Raw genomic sequence first — 22804 nt, forward strand, 5'->3', positions numbered from 1 at the left:
GGGGGATTTCTCCATCCCAGTTCATCCCAGTTCCATCCCAGTGGATCCCAGTCCATCCCAGTCAGGGCTCCTGGTGCTCCCTGAAGATCCTGGTGAAGCGCCGGAGCCGCCGATCCCGACGGGAATGTCCCAATTCCAAGGGGATTTCTCCATCCCAGTTCATCCCAGTTCCATCCCAGTGGATCCCAGTCCATCCCAGTCCATCCCAGTCAGGGCTCCTGGTGCTCCCTGAAGATCCTGGTGAAGCGCCGGAGCCGCCGATCCCGACGGGAATGTCCCAATTCCAAGGGGATTTCTCCATCCCAGTTCACCCCAGTTCCATCCCAGTGGATCCCAGTCCATCCCAGTCCCTCCCAGTCCCTCCCAGTCCATCCCAGTCAGGGCTCCTGGTGCTCCCCGGAGAAGATCCTGGCGAAGCGCCGGAGCTGCCGCGCGGCCGAGCTCGACTCCTGCTGCAGCCGCCGGTTGTTCTGCCGCAGGTTGGCGACCTCGGCCTGCAGGAACACCTTGTCCTGCTTCTCCTGGGGAAAAAAATCGGGAATTCGGGAAAATTCCCAGCTCTTCGGGGGGAAAAAAGGGAATTCTGGGGGAAAAAAAGGGAATTTTGGGAAAAAACCGGGAGTTTTTAGGGTGAAAAATGGGGATTTTAAGGGGAAAATTGGGATTTTTTTAGGGATTTTTTTGTGAATAATTGGGTGGTTTTGAGGGGAAAAATTGGGAATTTGGGAAAATTCGTGTGGGTCAGGGAATTTTGGGGATTTTTGAGGGAAAAATGGAATTTTGGGGGAAAAAAAGGGAATTTTGGGAAAAAACCGGGAGTTTTTAGGGTGAAAAATGGGGATTTTAAGGGGAAAATTGGGATTTTTTTAGGGATTTTTTTGGTGAATAATTGGGTGGTTTTGGGGGGAAAAATTGGGAATTTGGGAAAATTCAGGTGGGTCAGGGAATTTTGGGGATTTTGGAGGGAAAAATGGAATTTTGGGGGGAAAAAAGGGAATTTTGGGAAAAAACCGGGAGTTTTTAGGGTGAAAAATGGGGATTTTAAGGGGAAAATTGGGATTTTTTTAGGGATTTTTTTGGTGAATAATTGGGTGGTTTTGGGGGGAAAAATTGGGAATTTGGGAAAATTCAGGTGGGTCAGGGAATTTTGGGGATTTTGGAGGAAAAAAAGGGAATTTTGGGAGAAAACCGGGAGTTTCTAGGGTGAAAAATGGGGATTTTTGGGGGAAAATTGGGATTTTTTTGGGGGGAAAAAAAGGAAATTTTTATATGAATTTTTTATTGAATAAATTTTGGGTTTTTTAAAATTATTTGGGGTGAAAAAAAAGTGGATTTTGGGGAAAAAAATCGCAAATTTTTGGCGCATTTTGAGAAGAAAAATTGGAATTTTAGGGGAAAAAAACGAGGATTTTTTGGGGAAAAAAGAGAATTTTTAATTGAATTTTTTGGTGAATAATTTCTGTTTTTTTCTGAATTTTTTTTGGCTGAAAAAAAGAGGATTTGGGGAAAAAAAAAATCAAAATTTTTGTTGATCTCTGAGGGGGTAAAATGAGAATTTTTTGGGAAAAAAATGGGATTTTTTGGGATTAAAAATGGGGGTTTTTGGATTAAAAATGAGAATTTTTTGGATAAAAAAATCGGATTTTTTTTGATAAAAAATGGGATTTTTTGGATTAAAAATGGGATTTTTTGGGGGAAAAAAGTGAATTTTTCAACTGAATTTTTTTGTGAATAATTTTTGGGTTTTTTTCTGTTTTTTTTTTGGGGTGAAAAGAAGAGGATTTGGGAAAAAAATCAAAATTTTTGTTGATATCTGGGGAAAAAAAGAATTTTTGGATAAAAATTGGGATTTTTTGGGGTAAAAATGGGATTTTTTTGGATTAAAAAAGGGATTTTTTGGATAAAAAATGGGATTTTTTGGGGAAAAAATGGGATTTTTTTTTGGATAAAAAAATGAGATTTTTTGGGATAAAAAATGGGATTTTTTGGGGAAAAAATGGGATTTTTTTTTTGGATAAAAAAATGAGATTTTTTGGGATAAAAAATGGGATTTTTTGGGGGAAAAATTGGGATTTTTTTTGGATAAAAAATGGGATTTTTTTGGATTAGAAATGGGATTTTTTTTTGTAAAAATGGGGATTATTTTGATAAAAAATGCGATTTTTTTGGGAAAAAAATGGGATTTTTTTGGATAAAAAATGGGGGGTGTTTTTAATAAAAATGGGATTTTTTGGATAAAAAATGGGGTTTTTTTTTAATAAAAATGGGATTTTTTGGATTAAAAATGGGATTTTTTTGGATAAAAAAATTGGATTTTTTTTGGGAAAAAATGGGATTTTTTCGGATAAAAAATGGGATTTTTTGGGGAGAAAAATGGGATTTTTTTTTGATTAAAAATGGGATTTTTTGGATAAAAAATGAGAATTTTTGGGGGAAAAAAGTGAATTTTTCAACTGAATTTTTTTGTGAATAATTTTTTGGTTTTATTTCTGTTTTTTTGGGGTGAAAAGAAGAGGATTTGGGGGGTCCTCACCTTTTCCAGGTCGCTGTGGAGCTGCTTGAGCATCGCTTCCAACTGGGAAACTTTTCCTGGCAGATCCAGGGGGGTGGGGGAAGGGCTGGGATAAAATTTGGGATTGAAAAAGCAAAAAAAAAAAAAAAAAAAAAAAAAAAAAAAAAAATCAACCAAAACCAGCACCAAAAAAAAAAAAGAAAAAAAATTAAATAAAAAATTTACTCAAAACCACCCAAAAAAAAAAAAAATCTGATTTTCTTCCCAAAAAAAAAAAAAATCCCCTCAAATTCCAGGTTTTTTTTCCCTCCATAAAAAAATTCCCAAATTTTGGCTTCCCCGAGCTCCTTTCCCGCCCCAAAATTCCCAATTTTTAAAAATTCCTCGAATTTGCACCCCAAATTTCCTCCGAAAATTCTTCCCAAATTCCCATTTTTTTCACTTCCAAATTCCCATTTTTTCACCCAAAAATTCCCATCTTTTCCACCCCAAAACTCCCATTTTTTACCCCAAAATTCCCATTTTTTCCACCCCAAAACTCCCATTTTTTACCCCAAAATTCCCATTTTTTTCCACCCCAAAACTCCCATTTTTTACCCCAAAATTCCCATTTTTTCCACCCCAAAACTCCCATTTTTTTCACCTCCTAAATCCGATTTTTTCACCCCAAAATTCCCATTTTTTCATTTCCAAGTTCCCATTTTTTCACTTCCAAAATCCCATTTTTCACCCCAAAATTCCCTTTTTTTTTCCATCCCACAATCCATTTTTTTTAATCCCAAATTCCCTCCCAAAATTCCCATTTTTCACCCCCAAATTCCCACTTTTCACCCCAAAAATCCAATTTTTTCCCCCCAAAATTCCCAATTTTTTCACCTGAAAATCCCCATTTTCTCCCCCAAAAAGTTTGTATTTTCTCCCCAAAAAATTCCCATTTTTGCCCCCCAAAAAATCATATTTTTCATCCCAAAATTCCCATTTTTTTACCTTAAAATCCCCATTATCTACCCCCAAAAAATTCCAATTTTTTCCCCAAAAAATTCCCATTCCCTCACCCCAAATTTCCCATTTTTCCTCCCCAAAATTTTCCATTTTTTTTGCTCCAAAATTCCCTTTTTTTCCCCCTAAAATTCCCATTTTTTTCACCCTAAAATCCCCAATTTCTCCCCCAAGAATCCCATTTATCTTCACCCCAAAATTCCCATTTTTTCCCCCCAAAATTCCCATTTTTTTCCCCCCAAAATTCCCATTATTTCACCCTAAAATCCCCATTTTCTCCCCCCAAAATTTCATTTTTTTTCCCCCCAAAATTCCCATTTTTTTCCCACGAAAATCTCCATTTTCACCACCAAAAAAATTCCCATTTTTTCCACAAAAAAAAAAATTCCCATTTTTTCCCCAAAATTCCCATTTCCCCCCCCCCCCCCCTCCAAATTCCCACTTTCTCCTTCCCCCCCCCCCCCCGGGACATTTTTGGTTTCTCCCAAAATCTCGCGATACCTGAGGGGGGGAAGGGGCGGGGCCCGGGCGGAAGGGGCGGGGTCAGCCAAAGAGAACAAGGACACGGCTCGTTGTACTGCAATTAATTAACACATTAATTAATGAATGAATTCATTAATTACTGATAAACCATCGTTAATGGAACACCCGGGAGAACGAGGGCACGGCTCGTTGTACTGCAATTAATTAACACATTAATTAATGAATGAATTCATTAATTACTGATAAACCATCGTTAATGAGACACCCGGGAGAACGAGGGCACGGCTCGTTACGCTGCAATTAATTAACACATTAATTAATGAATGAATTCATTAATTACTGATAAACCATCGTTAATGAGACACCCGGGAGAACAAGGACACGGCTCGTTGTACTGCAATTAATTAACACATTAATTAATGAATGAATTCATTAATTACTGATAAACCATCGTTAATGAGACACCCGGGAGAACGAGGGCACGGCTCGTTACCCTGCAATTAATTAACACATTAATTAATGAATGAATTCATTAATTACTGATAAACCATCGTTAATGAGACACCCGGGAGAACGAGGGCACGGCTCGTTACGCTGCAATTAATTAACACATTAATTAATGAATGAATTCATTAATTACTGATAAACCATCGTTAATGGAACACCCGGGAGAACGAGGGCACGGCTCGTTACCCTGCAATTAATTAACACATTAATTAATGAATGAATTCATTAATTACTGATAAACCATCGTTAATGAGACACCCGGGAGAACGAGGGCACGGCTCGTTGTACTGCAATTAATTAACACATTAATTAATGAATGAATTCATTAATTACTGATAAACCATCGTTAATGAGACACCCGGGAGAACGAGGGCACGGCTCGTTGTACTGCAATTAATTAACACATTAATTAATGAATGAATTCATTAATTACTGATAAACCATCGTTAATGAGACACCCGGGAGAACGAGGGCACGGCTCGTTACGCTGCAATTAATTAACACATTAATTAATGAATGAATTCATTAATTACTGATAAACCATCGTTAATGGAACACCCGGGAGAACGAGGGCACGGCTCGTTACCCTGCAATTAATTAACACATTAATTAATGAATGAATTCATTAATTACTGATAAACCATCGTTAATGAGACACCCGGGAGAACGAGGGCACGGCTCGTTACGCTGCAATTAATTAACACATTAATTAATGAATGAATTCATTAATTACTGATAAACCATCGTTAATGGAACACCCGGGAGAACGAGGGCACGGCTCGTTACCCTGCAATTAATTAACACATTAATTAATGAATGAATTCATTAATTACTGATAAACCATCGTTAATGAGACACCCGGGAGAACGAGGGCACGGCTCGTTACGCTGCAATTAATTAACACATTAATTAATGAATGAATTCATTAATTACTGATAAACCATCGTTAATGGAACACCCGGGAGAACGAGGGCACGGCTCGTTGTGCTGCAATTAATTAACACATTAATTAATGAATGAATTCATTAATTACTGATAAACCATCGTTAATGAGACACCCGGGAGAACGAGGGCACGGCTCGTTGTACTGCAATTAATTAACACATTAATTAATGAATGAATTCATTAATTACTGATAAACCATCGTTAATGGAACACCCGGGAGAACGAGGGCACGGCTCGTTGTGCTGCAATTAATTAACACATTAATTAATGAATGAATTCATTAATTACTGATAAACCATCGTTAATGAACACCCGGGAGAACGAGGGCACGGCTCGTTGTGCTGCAATTAATTAACACATTAATTAATGAATGAATTCATTAATTACTGATAAACCATCGTTAATGAACACCCGGGAGAACGAGGGCACGGCTCGTTACGCTGCAATTAATTAACACATTCATTAATTCATTCATTAATTAATAATAATTCCCAAATTATCCTAAAATTACCGAAAAATTAACACAAAACTAACGAATAATTCACGAAATCTTGATCCAAAATTAATGAAAAATTAACCCCAAATTAACACAAAATTTGCTCACAATTAAGGAAAAATTAAAGAAAAATTTTCCCCGCTGGAATTCCCAATTTTTCCGGGATTTTCTCCCTTTGAATTCCCAATATTTCCCAGATTTTCCATCCAGAATTCCTGATTTCTCTGGGATTTTTTCCCCACCGGAATTCCCGATTTCTCCGGGATTTTTTTTTCCCTTTGAATTCCCAATTTTCCCCAGATTTTCCTTCCAGAATTCCCGATTTCTCCGGGATTTTTTTTTTCCCTTCGAATTCCCAATTTTCCCCAGATTTTCCTTCCAGAATTCCCGATTTCTCCGGGATTTTTTTCCCTTTGAATTCCCAATTTTTTCCCAGATTTTCCTTCCAGAATTCCCGATTTCTCCGGGATTTTTTTTTCCCTTTGAATTCCCAATTTTCCCCAGATTTTCCTTCCAGAATTCCCAATTTCTCCGGGATTTTCTCCCCTTGAATTCCCAATTTTTCCCCAGATTTTTCCCCTTTCAATTCCCGGTTTTTCCGGGATTTTTCCCCTCTGGAATTCCCAGTTTTTCCCAGATTTTCCATCCAGAATTCCCAATATTTCCCAGATTTTCCATCCAGAATTCCCGATTTCTCTGGGATTTTTTCCCACCAGAATTCCCAATTTCCCCCAGATTTTCCTTCCAGAATTCCCGATTTCTCTGGGATTTTCTCCCCTTGAATCCCCAGATTTTCCAAGATTTTCCTTCCAGAATTCCCGATTTCTCCGGGATTTTTTTTTTCCCTTTGAATTCCCAATTTTTTCCCCAGATTTTCCTTCCAGAATTCCCGATTTCTCTGGGATTTTTTTTCCCTCTGAATTCCCAATTTTCCCCAGATTTTCCTTCCAGAATTCCCGATTTCTCTGGGATTTTCTCCCCTTGAATCCCCAGATTTTCCAAGATTTTCCTTCCAGAATTCCCGATTTCTCCGGGATTTTTTTTTCCCATTTGAATTCCCGATTTCTCCGGGATTTTTTTTTCCCTCTGAATTCCCAATTTTTTTTCCCAGATTTTCCCACCGGAATTCCCGATTTTCTCCGGGATTTTCCCCCCCATCCCTCTCCCCTCACCTTCGTAGGCCTTGGCCGCGCTCACCAGCGTCGCCCACTCCAGCCCGGCCGTGTCCGGCAGCGGGATCAGCCCCGGGTCCAGCCTGGCCACGGGCCCTGAGGGGTTAAACATTCCCCCCCAAAAAAAAAAAAAAAAAAAATTTCCCTAAGGATTCCATGGATTCCCAAAATTCCCTAAAAAAAAAAAAAAAAAAACAAAACCAAACAAAAAAAAAACAAAAAAAAACCACCACCCCAAAAAAACAAACAAAAAACCCCCCAAAAATACAAAAAAACCCCAGACCAAAACAAAAATAAACAACAAAAAAAAAAAATAAAAAAGAAAACAAAAAATTCCCCCCAAAAAAGACCAAAAAACAAAAAAAAAAAAACAAAAACAAAGAAAAGACCAAAAATCCCCCCCCAAAAAAACAAACCAAAACAAAAACAAAAAAACAAAAAAAACCAAATAAAAACCCCCCAAAAAACCCCAAAAGTGCCCACCCAAAAAAACAAAAACAAAAAAAAACCAAAAATCCCCCCAAACAACAAAAAAAACAAACAAAAAAAACAAAAACAAAAAAAACCAAAATCCCCCCCAAAAAAACAAAAAAAAAGCAAACAAAGAAGAACCAAAAAAACAAAAATCCCCCCCCAAAAAAGAGCCTCAGATTCCCAAAAAATCCCCCCCAAAATCCTCCCTGAAATCCTCTGTAATTTCCCAAAAAAACCTTAAAAATCCCCCAAAAAAATCAAAGAATAACCCAAAAATCCCCAAAAAAACCCTCCCCAAAATTGCCAAAAAAATCCCGAAAAATCCACAATAAATCCTGAAAAAATCCCCTAAAAATCCCCCCAAAATTCCCAAAAAATCCCCAAAAAAACCCCAACCCCCCACAAAAATCCCCCAAAATTCCCCAAAAATCCTCAAAAAAAGCTCAAAAAAATCCCCATAATTCCCCAATAACCCCCAAAAAATCCCCTAAAATCCCCCAAAAAAATCCCCCAAAAAATCCCCCAAAAAATCTCAAAAAATCCTCAAAAAATAAAAAAAAAAAAAATCCCAAAAATCCCCCAAAAAATCTCCGAAAAAAATGCCCAAAAAAATCCCTCAAAAAATCCCAAAAAATCCCCAAAAATCCCCAAGAAATCCCAAAAAAATCCCCTAAAAATCCCCCAAAAATCTCCAAAAAAATCCCAAAAAATCCCAAAAAAAATCCCAAAAAATCCACAAAAAAAAATCCCCAAAAAATCCCCCAAAAATCTGAAAAAATCCCCAAAAAAATCCCCAAAAAAATCCCAAAAAATCCCCAAAAAATCTCCTAAAAATCCCAAAAAAATCCCCCAAAAAATCCCAAAATTCCCCCAAAATCCACAAAAAAATCCCAAAAAATCCCAAAAAAAATCCCAAAAAATCCACAAAAAAAAATCCCCAAAAAATCCCCCAAAAATCCCTAAAAAATCCCAAAAAAAACCCCAAAAAATCCCTCAAAAATCCCCCAAAAAATAAAAAAAAAAATCCCCAAAAAATCCCTAAAAAATCCCCCAAAAAATCCAAAAAAAATCCCCAAAAAATCCCCCAAAAATCCCCAAAAAATCCCCAAGAAATCCCAAAAAAATCCCCAAAAAATCTCCTAAAGATCCCTAAAAAATCCAAAAAAATCCCTATAAAAATCCCCCAAACAATCCCAAAAAATCCCCAATCTCCTAAAAATCCCCAAAAAATTCCTCCAAAAAATACCAAAAGATCCCCAAAAATCTCCTAAACATCCCCAAAAAATCCCCCAAAAATCCTAAAAAATCCCCAAAAAATCTCCTAAAAATCCCCAAAAAATCCCAAAAAATCCCCAAAAAAATCCTAAAAAATCCCCAAAAAATCTCCTAAAAATCCCCAAAAAATCCCAAAAATTCCCCAAAAAAATCTGCTAAAAATCCCCCAAAAATTCCCCAAAAAATCCAAAAAAATCCCCAAAAAATCCCTAAAAATCCCCTAAAAAAATCCCCAAAAAAATCCCAAAAAATCCCAAAAAATCCCCAAGAAATCCCAAAAAATCCCCAAAAAATCCCTAAAAAATCCAAAAAAATCCCTAAAAAAATCCCCCAAGAAATCCCAATAAATCCCCAAAAAATCTCCAAAAAATCCCCAAAAAACCCCAAAAATCCCCCAAAATCCCCCCAGAATCCCCCCCCCCCCCCCAATCCCCTTCATCCCCTCCCCTCCCCCCCCCCGAATTCCCGACCTTTCCGCGTCTCCTGGGGGTGTCCCCCCCTCCTCCCGGGCAGGGTGCTGCTCCCGGGGAACCCCCCCGGGAAGTTTTCCGGGAATTCTCTCCTTTGGGAATCGCCGTTCCCGGGGCTCTCCCGGCGGCTCCCGCACAGGGACTCGTCCGAGAGCGTCCTCTGCAGGCCCTGGGACGGGGGGAGGGGGGGAAATGGGAGAAATGGGAATGAGGGATTTTCCAGGGGGGAAAAGGGGGAAATTCCCAAAGCTTGGCCCAGGGAAAAAATGGGGAAATTCCCGAGTTTTTCCCAGGAAAAATGGGGAAAATTCCCAAATTTTTCCCGTGAAAAAATGAGAAAATTCCTGAGGTTTTACCAGTGAACAATGAGAAAATTCCCGATTTTTTGCCATAGGAAATGAGAAAATTCCCAAGTTTTTCCAATGAAAAATGGGGAAATTTCCGAGTTTTTCCATAGAAAATGAGAAAATTCCCGAGTTTTTTCCCATGAAAAATAAGAAAATTCCCAATTTTTTTCCACAGAAAATGAGAAAATTCCCAAGTTTTGCCCATGGCAAATGGGAAAATTCCAAATTTTTTTTCCAAGGAAAATGAGAAAATTCCCAAAATTTTTCCATGAAAAATGGGGAAATTCCCAAATTTTTTCCATGAAAAATGAGAAAATTCCCAATTTTTTTCCACGGAAAATGAGTAAATTCCCAAGTTTTTCCCATGGAAAATGAGAAAATTCCCAAAGTTTTTCCAATGAAAAATGAGAAAATTCCCAAAATTTTTCCAATAAAACATGAGAAAATTCCCAAGTTTTTTCCATGAAAGATGAGGAAATTCCCAAATTTTCCCCATTAAAAATAAGAAAATTCCCCAAGTTTTTCCAATGAAAAAAGGGGAAATTTCCAAGTTTTTCCCATGGAAAATGAGAAAATTCCCAAAGATCTTTCCATGAAAAATGAGAAAATTCCCAAACTTTTTCCATGAAAAATGGGGAAATTCCCAAAGTTTTCCCATGAAAAATGAGAAAATTCCCAATTTTTTTCCAATGAAAAATGAGAAAATTCCCAAGTTTTTCCCATGGAAAATGAGGAAATTCCCAAAGTTTTCCCATGAAAAATGAGAAAATTCCCAAGTTTTTTCCACGGAAAATGAGAAAATTCCCAAAGTTCTTCCCATTAAAAAATGAGAAAATTCCCAAATTTTTTCCAATGAGAAATGGGGAAATTCCTGAGTTTTTCCCATGAACAATGAGAAAATTCCCAAATTTTATACATTGAAAATAAGAAAATTCCCAAAGTTTTCCCCTGAAAAATTAGGAAATTCCCAGATCTTTTCCCCATTAAAAATGAGAAAATTCCGGAGTTTTTCCAATTAAAAATGAGAAAATTCCCAATTATTTTCCATAGAAAATGAGAAAATTCCTGAGTTTTTCCCATGGAAAATGGGGAAATTCCTGAATTTTTCCCGGTAAAAATGGGAAAAGAAATTCTCTCTAAAATTCAAATTTTCCCCATTAAAAATGACAAAATTTCCCCCATTTTTTAGCCAAAAAAATCCAAATTTTCCCTGTTTTCTCACCTAAAAAAAACCCCCAATTTTTTCCCAATATTTTGGCATTAAAGAAAATCCCAATTTTCCGACCTAAAGGAAAAAAAAAAATTCCAAATTTTTCCCAATTTTTGGCCTAAAAATTCCAAATTTATCCCCATTTTCTGGCCTAAAAAAATCTGAAATTTCCCCATTTTTCACCTAAAAAATCCAAAACTTTCCCTAATTTCTGATCTAAAAAAGCCCAATTTTTCCCAATTTTTTGGGCCTAAAAATTCCAAATTTATCCCAATAAATCCGAATTTTCCCTTAAAAAAATCCCAATTTTTTCCCTAATTTCTGATCTAAAAAAGCCAAATTTATTCCAGTTTTTTGGTCTAAAAATTCCAAATTTTTCCTGTTTTTGGGGCTAAAAAAAATCCAATTTTTCCCGATTTTTCTGTGTAGAAAATTGCGATTTCTTTCCCCGTTTTCCGGGCTGAAAGCCGAGGAACGTTGGGAACGTCGGGAACGTCGGGAACGTTGGGAACGTTGGGAACGTCGGGAAGGTTGGGAACGTTGGGAACGTCGGGAATGTTGTAAACGTTGGGAATGTTGGGAACGCTGGGAACGTCGGGAACGCTGGGAACGTTGGGCACGTTGTAGACGTTGGGAACGTTGGGAACGTTGGGAAGGTTGGGAACGTTGGGAATGTCGGGAACATCGGGAATGTCGGGAACGTTGGGAACGTTGGGAACGTTGGGAATGTCAGGAACGTTGTAAACGTTGGGAACGTTGTAAACGTTGGGAACGTTGGGAAGGTTGGGAACGTTGGGAACGTTGGGAATGTTGGGAATTCTGCTCTCACCGGGGCCGTTTCGGGCTCGGGGCAGGAATTGTCCATCAGGATCAGGCGCTTGAGGTCGTCCTCGATGGAAGATTTCGGGAGGCGCCGCGGGGAGCGAAGATCCCGGAGGGAAGCGCGGAGCCGCGGCTGCCCGAACACGTTCACCTGCCTGGGGGGGGAGAATTCCAGGGATTTCCGTGGAAAAATCCAGGAATCCCAACGGAATTCCATAAAAATTCCAAAAAAAATCTGCCAAAAATCCCATTAAAAGCCATCGAAATTTTAATTGAATCCATAAAAATTCCATTAAAATTCCTGAAATCGCAGAGCCGCGGCTGCCCCGACACCTTCACCTGCCTGGGGGGGAGAATTCCAGGGATTTCCGTGGAAAAATCCAGGAATCCCAATGGAATTCCATCAAAATTCCATCAAAATCTGCCAAAAATCCCATTAAAATCCATCGAAATTTCATTTGAATCCATAAAAATTTCACAAAAAAATTCCCGAAATCGCGGAGCCGCGGCTGCCCGAAATTGTTCACCTGCCTGGGTGAGAAATTCCAGGGATTTCCGTGGAAAAATCCAGGGATCCCAATGGATTTCCATAAAAATTCCAAAAAAATCTGCCAAAAATCCCATTAAAAGCCATCGAAATTTTAATTGAATCCATAAAAATTCCATTAAAATTCCCAAAATCGCGGAGCCGCAGCTGCCCCGACACGTTCTCCTGCCTGGGGGGAGAATTCCAGGGATTTCCCGTGGAAAAATCCAGAAATCCCAACGGAATTCCAGAGAAAATACAAAAATCCCGTTAAAATTCCACGAAAATCCCGTTAAAATTCCATTAAAATCCCATTAAATTCCCACAAAAATTCCCGAAATTGCGGAGCCGCGGCTGCCCCGACACGTTCACCTGCCTGGGGGGCAGAATTCCAGGGATTTCCGTGGAAAAATCCAGAAATCCCAGAAAAAATATGGAAATCTGACAAAATTCCATCAAAATCCCATAAAAATTCCATAACAATCCATCAAATTTCCAGGAAAATCCCATAAAAATCCCATTACATTCCTGTTTGTGCCCCTGTCACGTTCTCCTGCCTGAGGGGGAGAATTCCAGGAATTTCCATGGAAAAATCCAGAAATCCCAACGGAATCCCATCAAAATCCCATTAAAGTTCCACGAAAATCCCAATAAAATTCCATAAAAATCCATCTAATTTCCACCAAAATCCCCCCCAAATCCCATAAAAAAAAAAACCCAAAATCCCAAACTTTTTGGATCCCCAAACCCATTTTCCTTGAATTCCCCGATTTCCAGGATCCCAAATCCCATTTTCCCCACCCCAATTTCCATTTCCCACTTTTTTTTTTCCCATCCCCAAAATCCCAAAAATTTCCCTCCCAAATTCCCATTTTCCCCATTTCCCAAAATTCCAATTTTCCCATTTTCCCCCATTTTCTCAATTTTTTCCACAAATCCTATTTTCCCCATTTTCCCCAAATTCCCATTTTTCCCATTTCCCCATTTTTCCCGCTCTTCTCCCATTTTTTCCCAATTTTTCCCAAATTCCCATTTTTCCAATTCTCCCATTTTTTCCCATTTCCCCCAAATTCCATTTTCCCAATTTCCCATTTCCCCATTTCCCCCATTTTTTTCATTTTCCCCCAATTTTCCCATTCCCCCCATTTCCCCCATTTTTCCCAATTTCCCCCATTTTTCCCAATTTTCCCAAATTCCCATTTCCCCATTTTTCCCAATTTTCCCAATTTTCCCCAATTTCCCCCATTTTCGCCATTTTCCACATTTTTCCCAATTCTCCCATTTTCCCAAATTCCCATTTTTCCCAATTTTCCCAATTTCCCCCAATTTTTCCCATTTTTCCCAATTTGCCATTTCCCCCCATTTTTGCCAATTTGCCATTTTTCCTATTTCCCCATTTTCCACATTTTTCCCAATTCTCACATTTTCCCAAATTTTCCCAATTTCCCCCAATTTTCCCATTTTTCCCATTCTCCCAATTTCCCCCAATTTTCCCATTTTTCCCAATTTCCCCCATTTTTCCCATTTTTCCCATTCCCCCAATTTCCCCCATTTTTCCAATTTTCCCAATTTCCCCCATTTTTCCCATTTTTCCCAATTTCCCCCATTTTTCCCATTTTTCCCATTCCCCCAATTTCCCCCATTTTTCCAATTTTCCCAATTTCCCCCATTTTTCCCAATTTCCCCCAATTTCCCCCATTTTTCCCATTTTTCCCCATTTTTCCCATTTTTTCCCTCACGTTCTGCTCTCCGGCGTCTCCTCCTGGTGCCTCCAGCCCGGCCCCGCCCCCGGCGCCGCTTTGGGAATTTTGGCTCTGCCCGGAATTCTGGGGAAGGATTTGGGAACCGACACCGGAATTTGGGGCCTGCAGATGGAAAAATTGGTTTTTCCATGAAAAATTGGCAAGTTTTAGGAAAAAAATTGAGAGTTTTTAGCAAGAAATTAGGAAGTTTTAAGAAAAAATAAGGGAGATTTTAAGAAAAAATCGGGAATTTTCAAGGAAAAAAAAAATCGGGAGTTTTTATCCAGAAAATCGGAAATTTTAACGAAAAAAAGGAGAATTCAAAGGAAAAGATGGGGATTTTAACAAAGAAATGGGAATTTTCATCAAAAAATGGGAATTTTAACAAAACCCAGGAGTTTTAACCCAAAATTGGGAAGCTCAACCAAAATATTTGGGAGATTTTACCAAAACCATTCGGAATTTTAACAGAAAACCAGGAATTTTCAGCAAAATTTGGGAATTTTTTACTGAAAAATGAGAATTTTTTTACCAAAAAACCCCAGGAACGTTAAGGGTGAAGAAATGGAAATTTGAACAACGAAAATAACGGGAAATTTAACAAAATCCCCCGGATTTTAACCAAAAATGAGAATTTAAATGAGAATGTGGGAATTTAAACCACAAAAAAATGGTGATTTTAACGAAAAAAATGGAAATTTCAACAACAAGAAAATGGGAATTTTAACACAAAACCTCTGGATTTTAACGAAAAAAAAAAATTGGGAATTTTAATCAAAAAACAAGAATTCACGTGAAAATGTGGGAATTTTAACAAGATAAAATTGGGGATTTTTAACAAGAAAAAAAATTGGGAATTTTCACAAAACCCAGAAATTTAAACCAAAAAATAGTGAAAATGGGAATTTTGACCAAAACCCGGGAAATTTAACAACAAAAAAATTGTGGAATTTTTCGGTGACTCACCGGGTTGTGTGCTGGGCCTCGATCCGACCGTTATTCCCAGAATTCCAAGCGTCGTTCCCAGAATTCTTTGCCTCGCTCCCAGCATTCCTTGTGTCGCTCCCTGACTTCCTGGCGTCTTTCCCGGAACTCCAGGCCTCGTTCCCAGAATTCCAACCATCACTCCCAGAATTCCTTGAGTCGTTCCCTGACTTCCGGGTGTCCTTCCCAGAATTCCAAGCGTCGTTCCCAGAATTCCTTGCGTCGTTCCCTGACTTCCTGGTGTCCTTTCCGGAATTCCAAGCGTCGTTCCCAAAATTCCAAGAGTCGTTCCCAGAATTCCTTGCGTCGTTCCCTGACTTCCTGGCGTCCTTTCCGGAACTCCAGGCCTCGTTCCCAGAATTCTTTGCGTCGCTCCCAAAATTCTTTGCGTCGCTCCCAGAATTCTTTGCGTCGCTCCCCGACTTCCTGGTGTCCCTCCCGGAACTCCAGGCCTCGCTCCCAGAATTCTTTGCGTCGCTCCCAGAGTTCCTTGCGCACTTCCGGTTGCATTTCCGGCCGTCGCTGCCGTCGCTGGCTCCGCCCTCGGCCTCGGCCTCGCTGGAGGCGGAGCTGGACAGGGGGGAGTGGCCACAAGGCGGCGCCTCGGCCTGCGGGAATTCGGGGGAAGTTTTTGGGGAATTTTTTGGGATTTTTGGGAATTCCTGAGGGTCAGGATCCCAAAAATCCCCAAATTCCTGGGCTCTCGAGAGGATTTTATGGAGATTTCTTTCGGGGATTTTTTGCGGAGTTTTTTGGAAATTTTTTTTTTTTTTTTTGGGGGGGGGAGGGGAGTGGAATTCCAGGGATTTTTTGAGGGGATTTTTTTGGGAATTCCAGGATTTTTTTTTTAAGAATCCTGAGGATTTTTTTTTTTTGGCAATTCCAGGTGGTTTTTTTATGGAATTCCGAGGATTTTTTGAAGATTTTAAAGGGTTTTTTGGTGATTCCAGGGTTTTTTGGGGGAGAATTCCAGAGGATTTTTTGGTGAATTTTTTAGGAATTCCAGAGCGGTTTCCAGGGAATTCTGAGGATTCTTTTGGGAATTGAGAATTTTTGGGGAATTTTGAGATTTTTTTGGGGGATTTTGGGAATTTCTGAGGGTCAGCATCAAAAAAAATCCCCAAATTCCTGGATTTTCCCAGGGTGATTTTGAGGTTTTTTTAGGGATTTTTGCCAATTTTTTCGGCATTCCTGGGAATTTGGGAGGATTTTTCTTTTTTGGAATTCTGGGAATTTTTGGGGCAATTTTTTGGGGGAATTCCAGGGGATTTTTTTTGGAAAAAAAAATTCCAGGGTTTTTTTTCTGAGAATTCCAGATTTTTTTGGTGGAATTCCAGGTTTGGTTTTTTTTTTTTTTTTTCTGAGAATTCCAGAAATTTTTTTTGACAATTCCACAGAATTTTTTGGGAATTCCAGAGGGATTTTTTTTTTTAGGAAATTCCAGAGGGATTTTTTGTTTTGGTTGTTTTTTCTTTGTTTTTTGGGTTTTTTTGGGTTTTTTTTGAGAATTCCAGAATTTTTTGGGGGATTCCTGGGGAATTTTTTTGGGAATTCCATGGGGGTTTTTTTTTTTGGTTTTTTTTTTTGGGATGTCACCTTGCGCAGGCGGTTTGGGGAATCCTTCCCGCCGGGATCGGGGCGCGCCGGACGCTTGCCGGGAATTCGCGCCGGGGCCGGGACGTGCCAGAGAGGCTCTGGAATGAGGGAATGGAGTCAGGGATTGGGAATACGGGATTTGGGAATTTGGGGATTTGGGGTCAGGGATTGGGAATTTGGGAATTTGGGAATTGGGAATTTGGGGTCAGGGATTGGGAATATGGGATTTGGGATTTGGGATTTTGGGTCAGGGATTGGGAATATGGGATTTGGGAATTTGGGAATTGGGATTTGGGAATTTGGGGTCAGGGATTGGGAATTTGGGAATTTGGGATTGGGAATATGGGATTTGGGATTGAGGATTTGGGAATTGGGAATTTGGGATTTGGGAATTTGGGATTTGGAATATGGGATTTGGGATTGAGGATTTGGGAATTGGGAATTTGGGGTCAGGGATTGGGAATATGGGAATTTGGGAATTGGGAATTGGGAATTTGGGATTGGGAATATGGGATTTGGGATTTGGGGATTTGGGAATTTGGGATTTGGGAATTTGGGATTGGGATTTGGGATTTGGGATTTAGGATTTGGGAATTGGGATTTGGGAATTTGGGGTCAGGGATTGGGAATATGGGAATTTGGGAATTGGGAATTTGGGGTCAGGGATTGGGAATATGGGATTTGGGATTTGGGATTTTGGGAATTTGGGATTTGGGAATTTGGGATTGGGAATATGGGATTTGGGATTTGGGGATTTGGGATTGGGAATATGGGATTTAGGAATTTGGGAATTTGGGATTTGGGGTCAAGGATTGGGAATTTGGGATTTGGGATTTGGGAATTTGGGATTTGGGGTCAAGGATTGGGAATTTAGGATTTGGTATTTGGGGTTTTGGGAATTTGCGATTTGGGAATTTTGGATTGGTACTAGGAATGGGGTCAGGGATTGGGAATTTGGGAATTGGGAATTTGGGTTTGGGATTTAGGGTTAGGGATCAGGGATTCGGGAATTCAGGATTTGGGATTGGGGCAGGGATTGGGAATTTGGGTTTTGGGATTTGGGCATTTCTTTAGGAATTTGGGGATTTGGGAATTAGGGAAATTGGGAGTTGGGATCAGGGCAGGGATTGGGATTTGGGAATTTGGGATTGGGAATGGGGTCAGGGGTTGGGAATTTGGGAATGGGGTCAGGAATTGGGAATTTAGGATTTGGGAATTCAGGATTAGAGTCTGGGATTCAGGAATTGGGGTCAGGATTGGGGATTTGGGAATCCCAATGCAGAATTTCCCTCCCTATTCCCTGAATTCCCTCCCCATTCCCAAATTTCCCATCATTCCCAAATTTCCCATTGTTCCCCCATGTCCCATCATTCCCAAATTTCCCTTCTCTTTCCCCAGTTTCCCATCATTCCCCAATTTCCCATCATTCCCAAATTTCCCATCATTCCCCAATTTCCCATCTTTCCCAAATCTCCCATCATCCCCAAATTTCCCATCATCCCCAAATTTCCCTTCCCATTCCCAAATTTCCGATCATTCCCAAATTTCCCATCATTCCCAAATTTCCCATCATTCCCAAATTTCCCATCATCCCCAAATCTCCCATATTCCCCAATTCCCCATCATTCCCCAATTTCCCATCATTCCCAAATTTCCGTACCCGCCTTGATCCTCTCGTTGCCGCCGTCGTGGCCGATCCCAGCAGCCTCGGAATGTCCGCAATTCCCGGAATTCCCGGAATGTCCGGGATGCTCCGCCGGGAACGCCGCCCCCCTCTGCGGTCTGGGGAGAAAAATTGGGAATTCTGGGGGTCCCACATCCGGAAAAATCCCAATTTTCCCACATTTTTCCCCATTTTCCCTCCATTTTTCCCAATTTTTCCCAATTCCCTCCCATTTTTCCCCAATCCCAACATTCCCTATTTTTTCCCAATTTCCCCCATTCCCCCCAATTTTCCCCAACTTCTCCCCAATTTTCCCATTTCTCCCATTTTTTTCCCATTTCTGCTCAATTTCCCCCCCATTTTCCCCAATTTCCATTTTTTTCCCCCCATTTTTTCCAATTCCCCCCATTTCCCCCATTTTCCATTTTCCCACAATTTTCATGCTTTTTTTCCCCCAATTTTCCCAATCTCCCCAATTTTCCCAATTTCCACCATTTCTCCTCCATTTTTCCCTATTTCCCCCCAGTTTTCCCATTTTTTCCCCATTTCCACCTCAATTTTTATCATTTTTTCCCAAATTTTCCCCAATTTTCATGTTTTCCGCAATTTTCCCCCATTCCCCAATTTCTCCCCCAATTTTCACCTTTTTCCCCATTTTTTCCCAAATTTTCCCCCAATTTCCCCTTTTTGTTCCACCCAATTTTCCCCTCATTTTTCCCATTTCCCCCCAAATTTCCCCCCAATTTTGCCATTCCCCCCCAAATTTCCCCCCATTTCCCCCAATTTTTCGCCCCAATTTCCCCCAATTTTCCCATTTTCCCATTTTTCCTCCATTTTTCCCTATTTCCCCCCAATTTTCCCATTTTTCTCCATTTTTCCCATTTTCCCCCAAATTTCCCCCCAATTTTCCCATTCCCCCCCAGTTTTGCCATTTCCCCCAATTTTCCCCCAATTTTTTCCCCCAATTTCCCCCATTTTCCCCCCAATTTTTCCATTTTTCTCCCCCATTTTTCCCATTTTCCCCCAAATTTTTCCCCAATTTCCCCCATTTTTCCCCCAATTTTCCCATTTTCCCCCCCATTTTTTCCCATTTTCCCCCCTTTTCCCCCCAGTTTCCCCTCCCTCACCGTTCCGGCGCCGAGAAGCTGCCGGACGTTTGCCGGAACGCGCCGGAATGCGGCGACTCCGGGAAACTCAGGGGCCTGGAAATGGGGGGAAAAAAGGAAAAATTGGGCAAAAATTGGGGGAGAATGGAGAAAATTGGGAAAAAACTACGAAAATTGGGGAAAATTAGGGGGAGGAAAACCACGAAAATTGGGAATTTTGGGGGAATTCCAGAAAATTTGGGGGGAAATCTTGGTGGGGTTTTAGGGAACATCAGGAAATTTGGGGGGAGGTTTTGGGGAAATTTTGGGGAATTTCAGGAATTCTGGAGGGAACTTTTGGTGGAATTTCAGGAGAATTTCAGGAATTTTTTTGGCGGGGACTTTTGGTGGAATTTTGAGAAGTTTTGAGGAAATTCCAGGAATTTTTTGGGGAAATTTTGGGTGAATTTCAGGAAATTTTGGGGGGAATTGTTGGGAAAATTTTGGGGAATTTCAGGAATTTTGGGGGAATTTCAGGAATTCTGGAGGGAACGTCTGGTGGAATTTCATGATTATTGAGGGAATTTCTTTCAAAATTTTGGGGGAATTACGGGATTTTTGAGGGAACTTTTGTTGGAATTTTGTTGGAATTTCAGGATTTTTGAGGGAACTTTTGTTGGAATTTTGGGGGAATTTCAAGAATTCTGAGTGAACTTTTTGGGGGGAACTTTTGTTGGAATTTCAGGATTATTGAGGGAACTTTTGTTGGAATTTTGTCGGAATTTCAGGATTTTTGAGGGAATTTTTGTTGGAATTTTGTTGGAATTTCAGGATTTTTGAGGGAACTTTTGTTGGAATTTCAGGATTCTTGAGGGAACTTTTGTTGGAATTCTGTTGGAATTTTGGGGGAATTTCAGGATTCTTGAGGGAACCTTTGTTGGAATTTTGGGGGAATTTCAGGAATTCTGAGTGAACTTTTGGGGGGAATTTTGGGGGGAACTTTTGTTGGAATTTCGGGATTTTTGAGGGAACTTTTGTTGGAATTTTGTTGGAATTTCGGGAACGTTGGGGGGAACTTTTATCGGATTCGTTTTTATTTTATCTGGAATTGCAGGAATTCCGTCGTCCATCCCGGGAACGTCTCCCTCACCTCCTCCCGGCGTGGCCGGGCTGCGGCTCCCGGAGGGCGGCGCCGGGCACGGCCGGTGCCCGTTTGGTGCCCCCGCGGTGCCGGCTCCGGCAACGGCTCCGGCAACGGCTCCGGGAACGGCTCCGGGAACGGCTCCGGATCCGCCGTGCCCAATGCCAGGCTTTCCGACCAACCCCTGTGTGGGCACAGCTGGCATCAGCCGGAACCGGGGGACAGGCAGGGACACGGGGAGGGGGGGGACATCGGGGGACAGGGGGGGGACATCGAGGGACAGGGGGGGGGACACCGAGGGACAGGGGACAGGGGACAGCCAGGGACAGCCAGGGACACAGGGGGACATCGAGGGACGGGGGGGGACATCGGGGGACAAGGGGGGGACATCGAGGGACAGGGGGGGGACATCGGGGGACAAGGGGGGGACATCGAGGGACAGGGGACAGGGGACAGGGGACAGCCAGGGACACGGGGGGGACATCGAGGGACAAGGGGGGGACATCGAGGGACAGGGGGGGGGACACCGAGGGACAGGGGACAGGGGACAGCCAGGGACAGCCAGGGACACAGGGGGACATCGAGGGATGGGGGGGGACATCGGGGGACAAGGGGGGGACATCGAGGGACAGGGGACAGGGGACAGCCAGGGACACGGGGGATCAGCCAGGGACACGGGGGGGACATCGAGGGACGGGGGGGGACATCGGGGGACAAGGGGGGGACATCGAGGGACAGGGGGGGGACATCGGGGGACAAGGGGGGGACATCGAGGGACAGGGGACAGGGGACAGGGGACAGCCAGGGACACGGGGGGGACATCGAGGGACAAGGGGGGGACATCGAGGGACAGGGGGGGGGACACCGAGGGACAGGGGACAGCCAGGGACAGCCAGGGACACAGGGGGACATCGAGGGATGGGGGGGGACATCGGGGGACAAGGGGGGGACATCGAGGGACAGGGGGGGGACATCGGGGGACAAGGGGGGGACATCGAGGGACAGGGGACAGGGGACAGGGGACAGCCAGGGACACGGGGGGGACATCGAGGGACAAGGGGGGGACATCGAGGGACAGGGGGGGGGACACCGAGGGACAGGGGACAGCCAGGGACAGCCAGGGACACAGGGGGACATCGAGGGACAGGGGGGGACATCGGGGGACAAGGGGGGGACATCGAGGGACAGGGGGGGGACATCGGGGGACAAGGGGGGGACATCGAGGGACAGGGGACAGGGGACAGGGGACAGCCAGGGACACGGGGGGGACATCGAGGGACAAGGGGGGGACATCGAGGGACAGGGGACAGGGGACAGGGGACAGCCAGGGACACGGGGGGACATCGAGGGACAAGGGGGGGACATCGAGGGACAGGGGACAGGGGACAGCCAGGGACACGGGGGGGACATCGAGGGACAGGGGGGGAACATTGGGGGACACGGTGGGGGGGACATCGAGGGACAGGGGACAGCCAGGGACAGCCAGGGACACGGGGGGGACATCGAGGGACAGGGGACAACCAGGGACATCGAAGGGGGACATCGAGAGGGGACAGGGGAAAGGTGGAACCAAGGGACACACCCAGGGACAGGGGAAAGGTGGCACTGTGGACAGGTGGCACCAAGAGGACACCCAGGGACACAGGGGACACCCAAGGACAGGGGAGAGGTGGCACTGGTGGCACCACAATGGCGCCATTGGCACCCACGGCACCCAGATGTCACCGATGGCACCAATGGCGCTCAGGTGGCACCAACGGCACCGAGATACCGCTACAGGAACCTGAGACATCCAGATGGCACCGATGGCGCCGATGGCACCACGACGGCAGCGATGGCACCAGGATGTGACCAATAGCACCCAAGACACCTCAATGGCACCAATGGCACCAGGATGGCACCAACGGCACCCAAGACACCTCAATGCCACCAACGGCGCCCAAGACACCTCAATGGCAACAACGGCACCAGGATGGCACCAACGGCGCCCAAGACACCTCAATGGCATCAACGGCACCAGGATGGCACCAACGGCGCCCAAGACACCTCAATGGCACCAACGGCACCAGGATGGCACCAACGGCGCCCAAGACACCTCAATGGCACCAACGGCGCCCAAGACGCCTCAATGGCATCAACGGCGCCCAAGACGCCTCAATGGCATCAACGGCACCCAAGACACCTCAATGGCACCAACGGCACCAGGATGGCACCAACGGCACCCAAGACACCCAGATGGCACCAATGGCACCCAAGACGCCTCAATGGCACCAACGGCGCCCAAGACACCTCAATGGCACCAACAGCACTTCTGACACCCAGCTGGCACCAAGGGCACCCGGATGCCACTAAAGG

General features: G+C 42.9%; 1 protein-coding gene across 1 annotated transcript in view; it reads right to left on the reverse strand.

Annotated features, from left to right (window-relative positions):
- Window positions 1-377: 377 nt before the first annotated feature.
- LOC134055970 (signal-induced proliferation-associated 1-like protein 3) overlaps window positions 378-22804 on the reverse strand; it is a 62852-nt gene continuing 40425 nt past the window's right edge. The window contains 11 exon segments of the mRNA XM_062512443.1: window positions 378-521; window positions 2534-2618; window positions 4013-4088; window positions 7115-7210; window positions 9334-9502; window positions 11720-11867; window positions 13978-14103; window positions 14947-15572; window positions 16561-16658; window positions 18221-18342; window positions 19351-19425. Coding sequence (XP_062368427.1) covers window positions 378-521; window positions 2534-2618; window positions 4013-4088; window positions 7115-7210; window positions 9334-9502; window positions 11720-11867; window positions 13978-14103; window positions 14947-15572; window positions 16561-16658; window positions 18221-18342; window positions 19351-19425 — 1765 coding nt within the window.

This window comes from Cinclus cinclus, chromosome 37 (assembly GCF_963662255.1).
Source record: "Cinclus cinclus chromosome 37, bCinCin1.1, whole genome shotgun sequence".
NCBI classification, from domain to species: domain Eukaryota; kingdom Metazoa; phylum Chordata; class Aves; order Passeriformes; family Cinclidae; genus Cinclus; species Cinclus cinclus.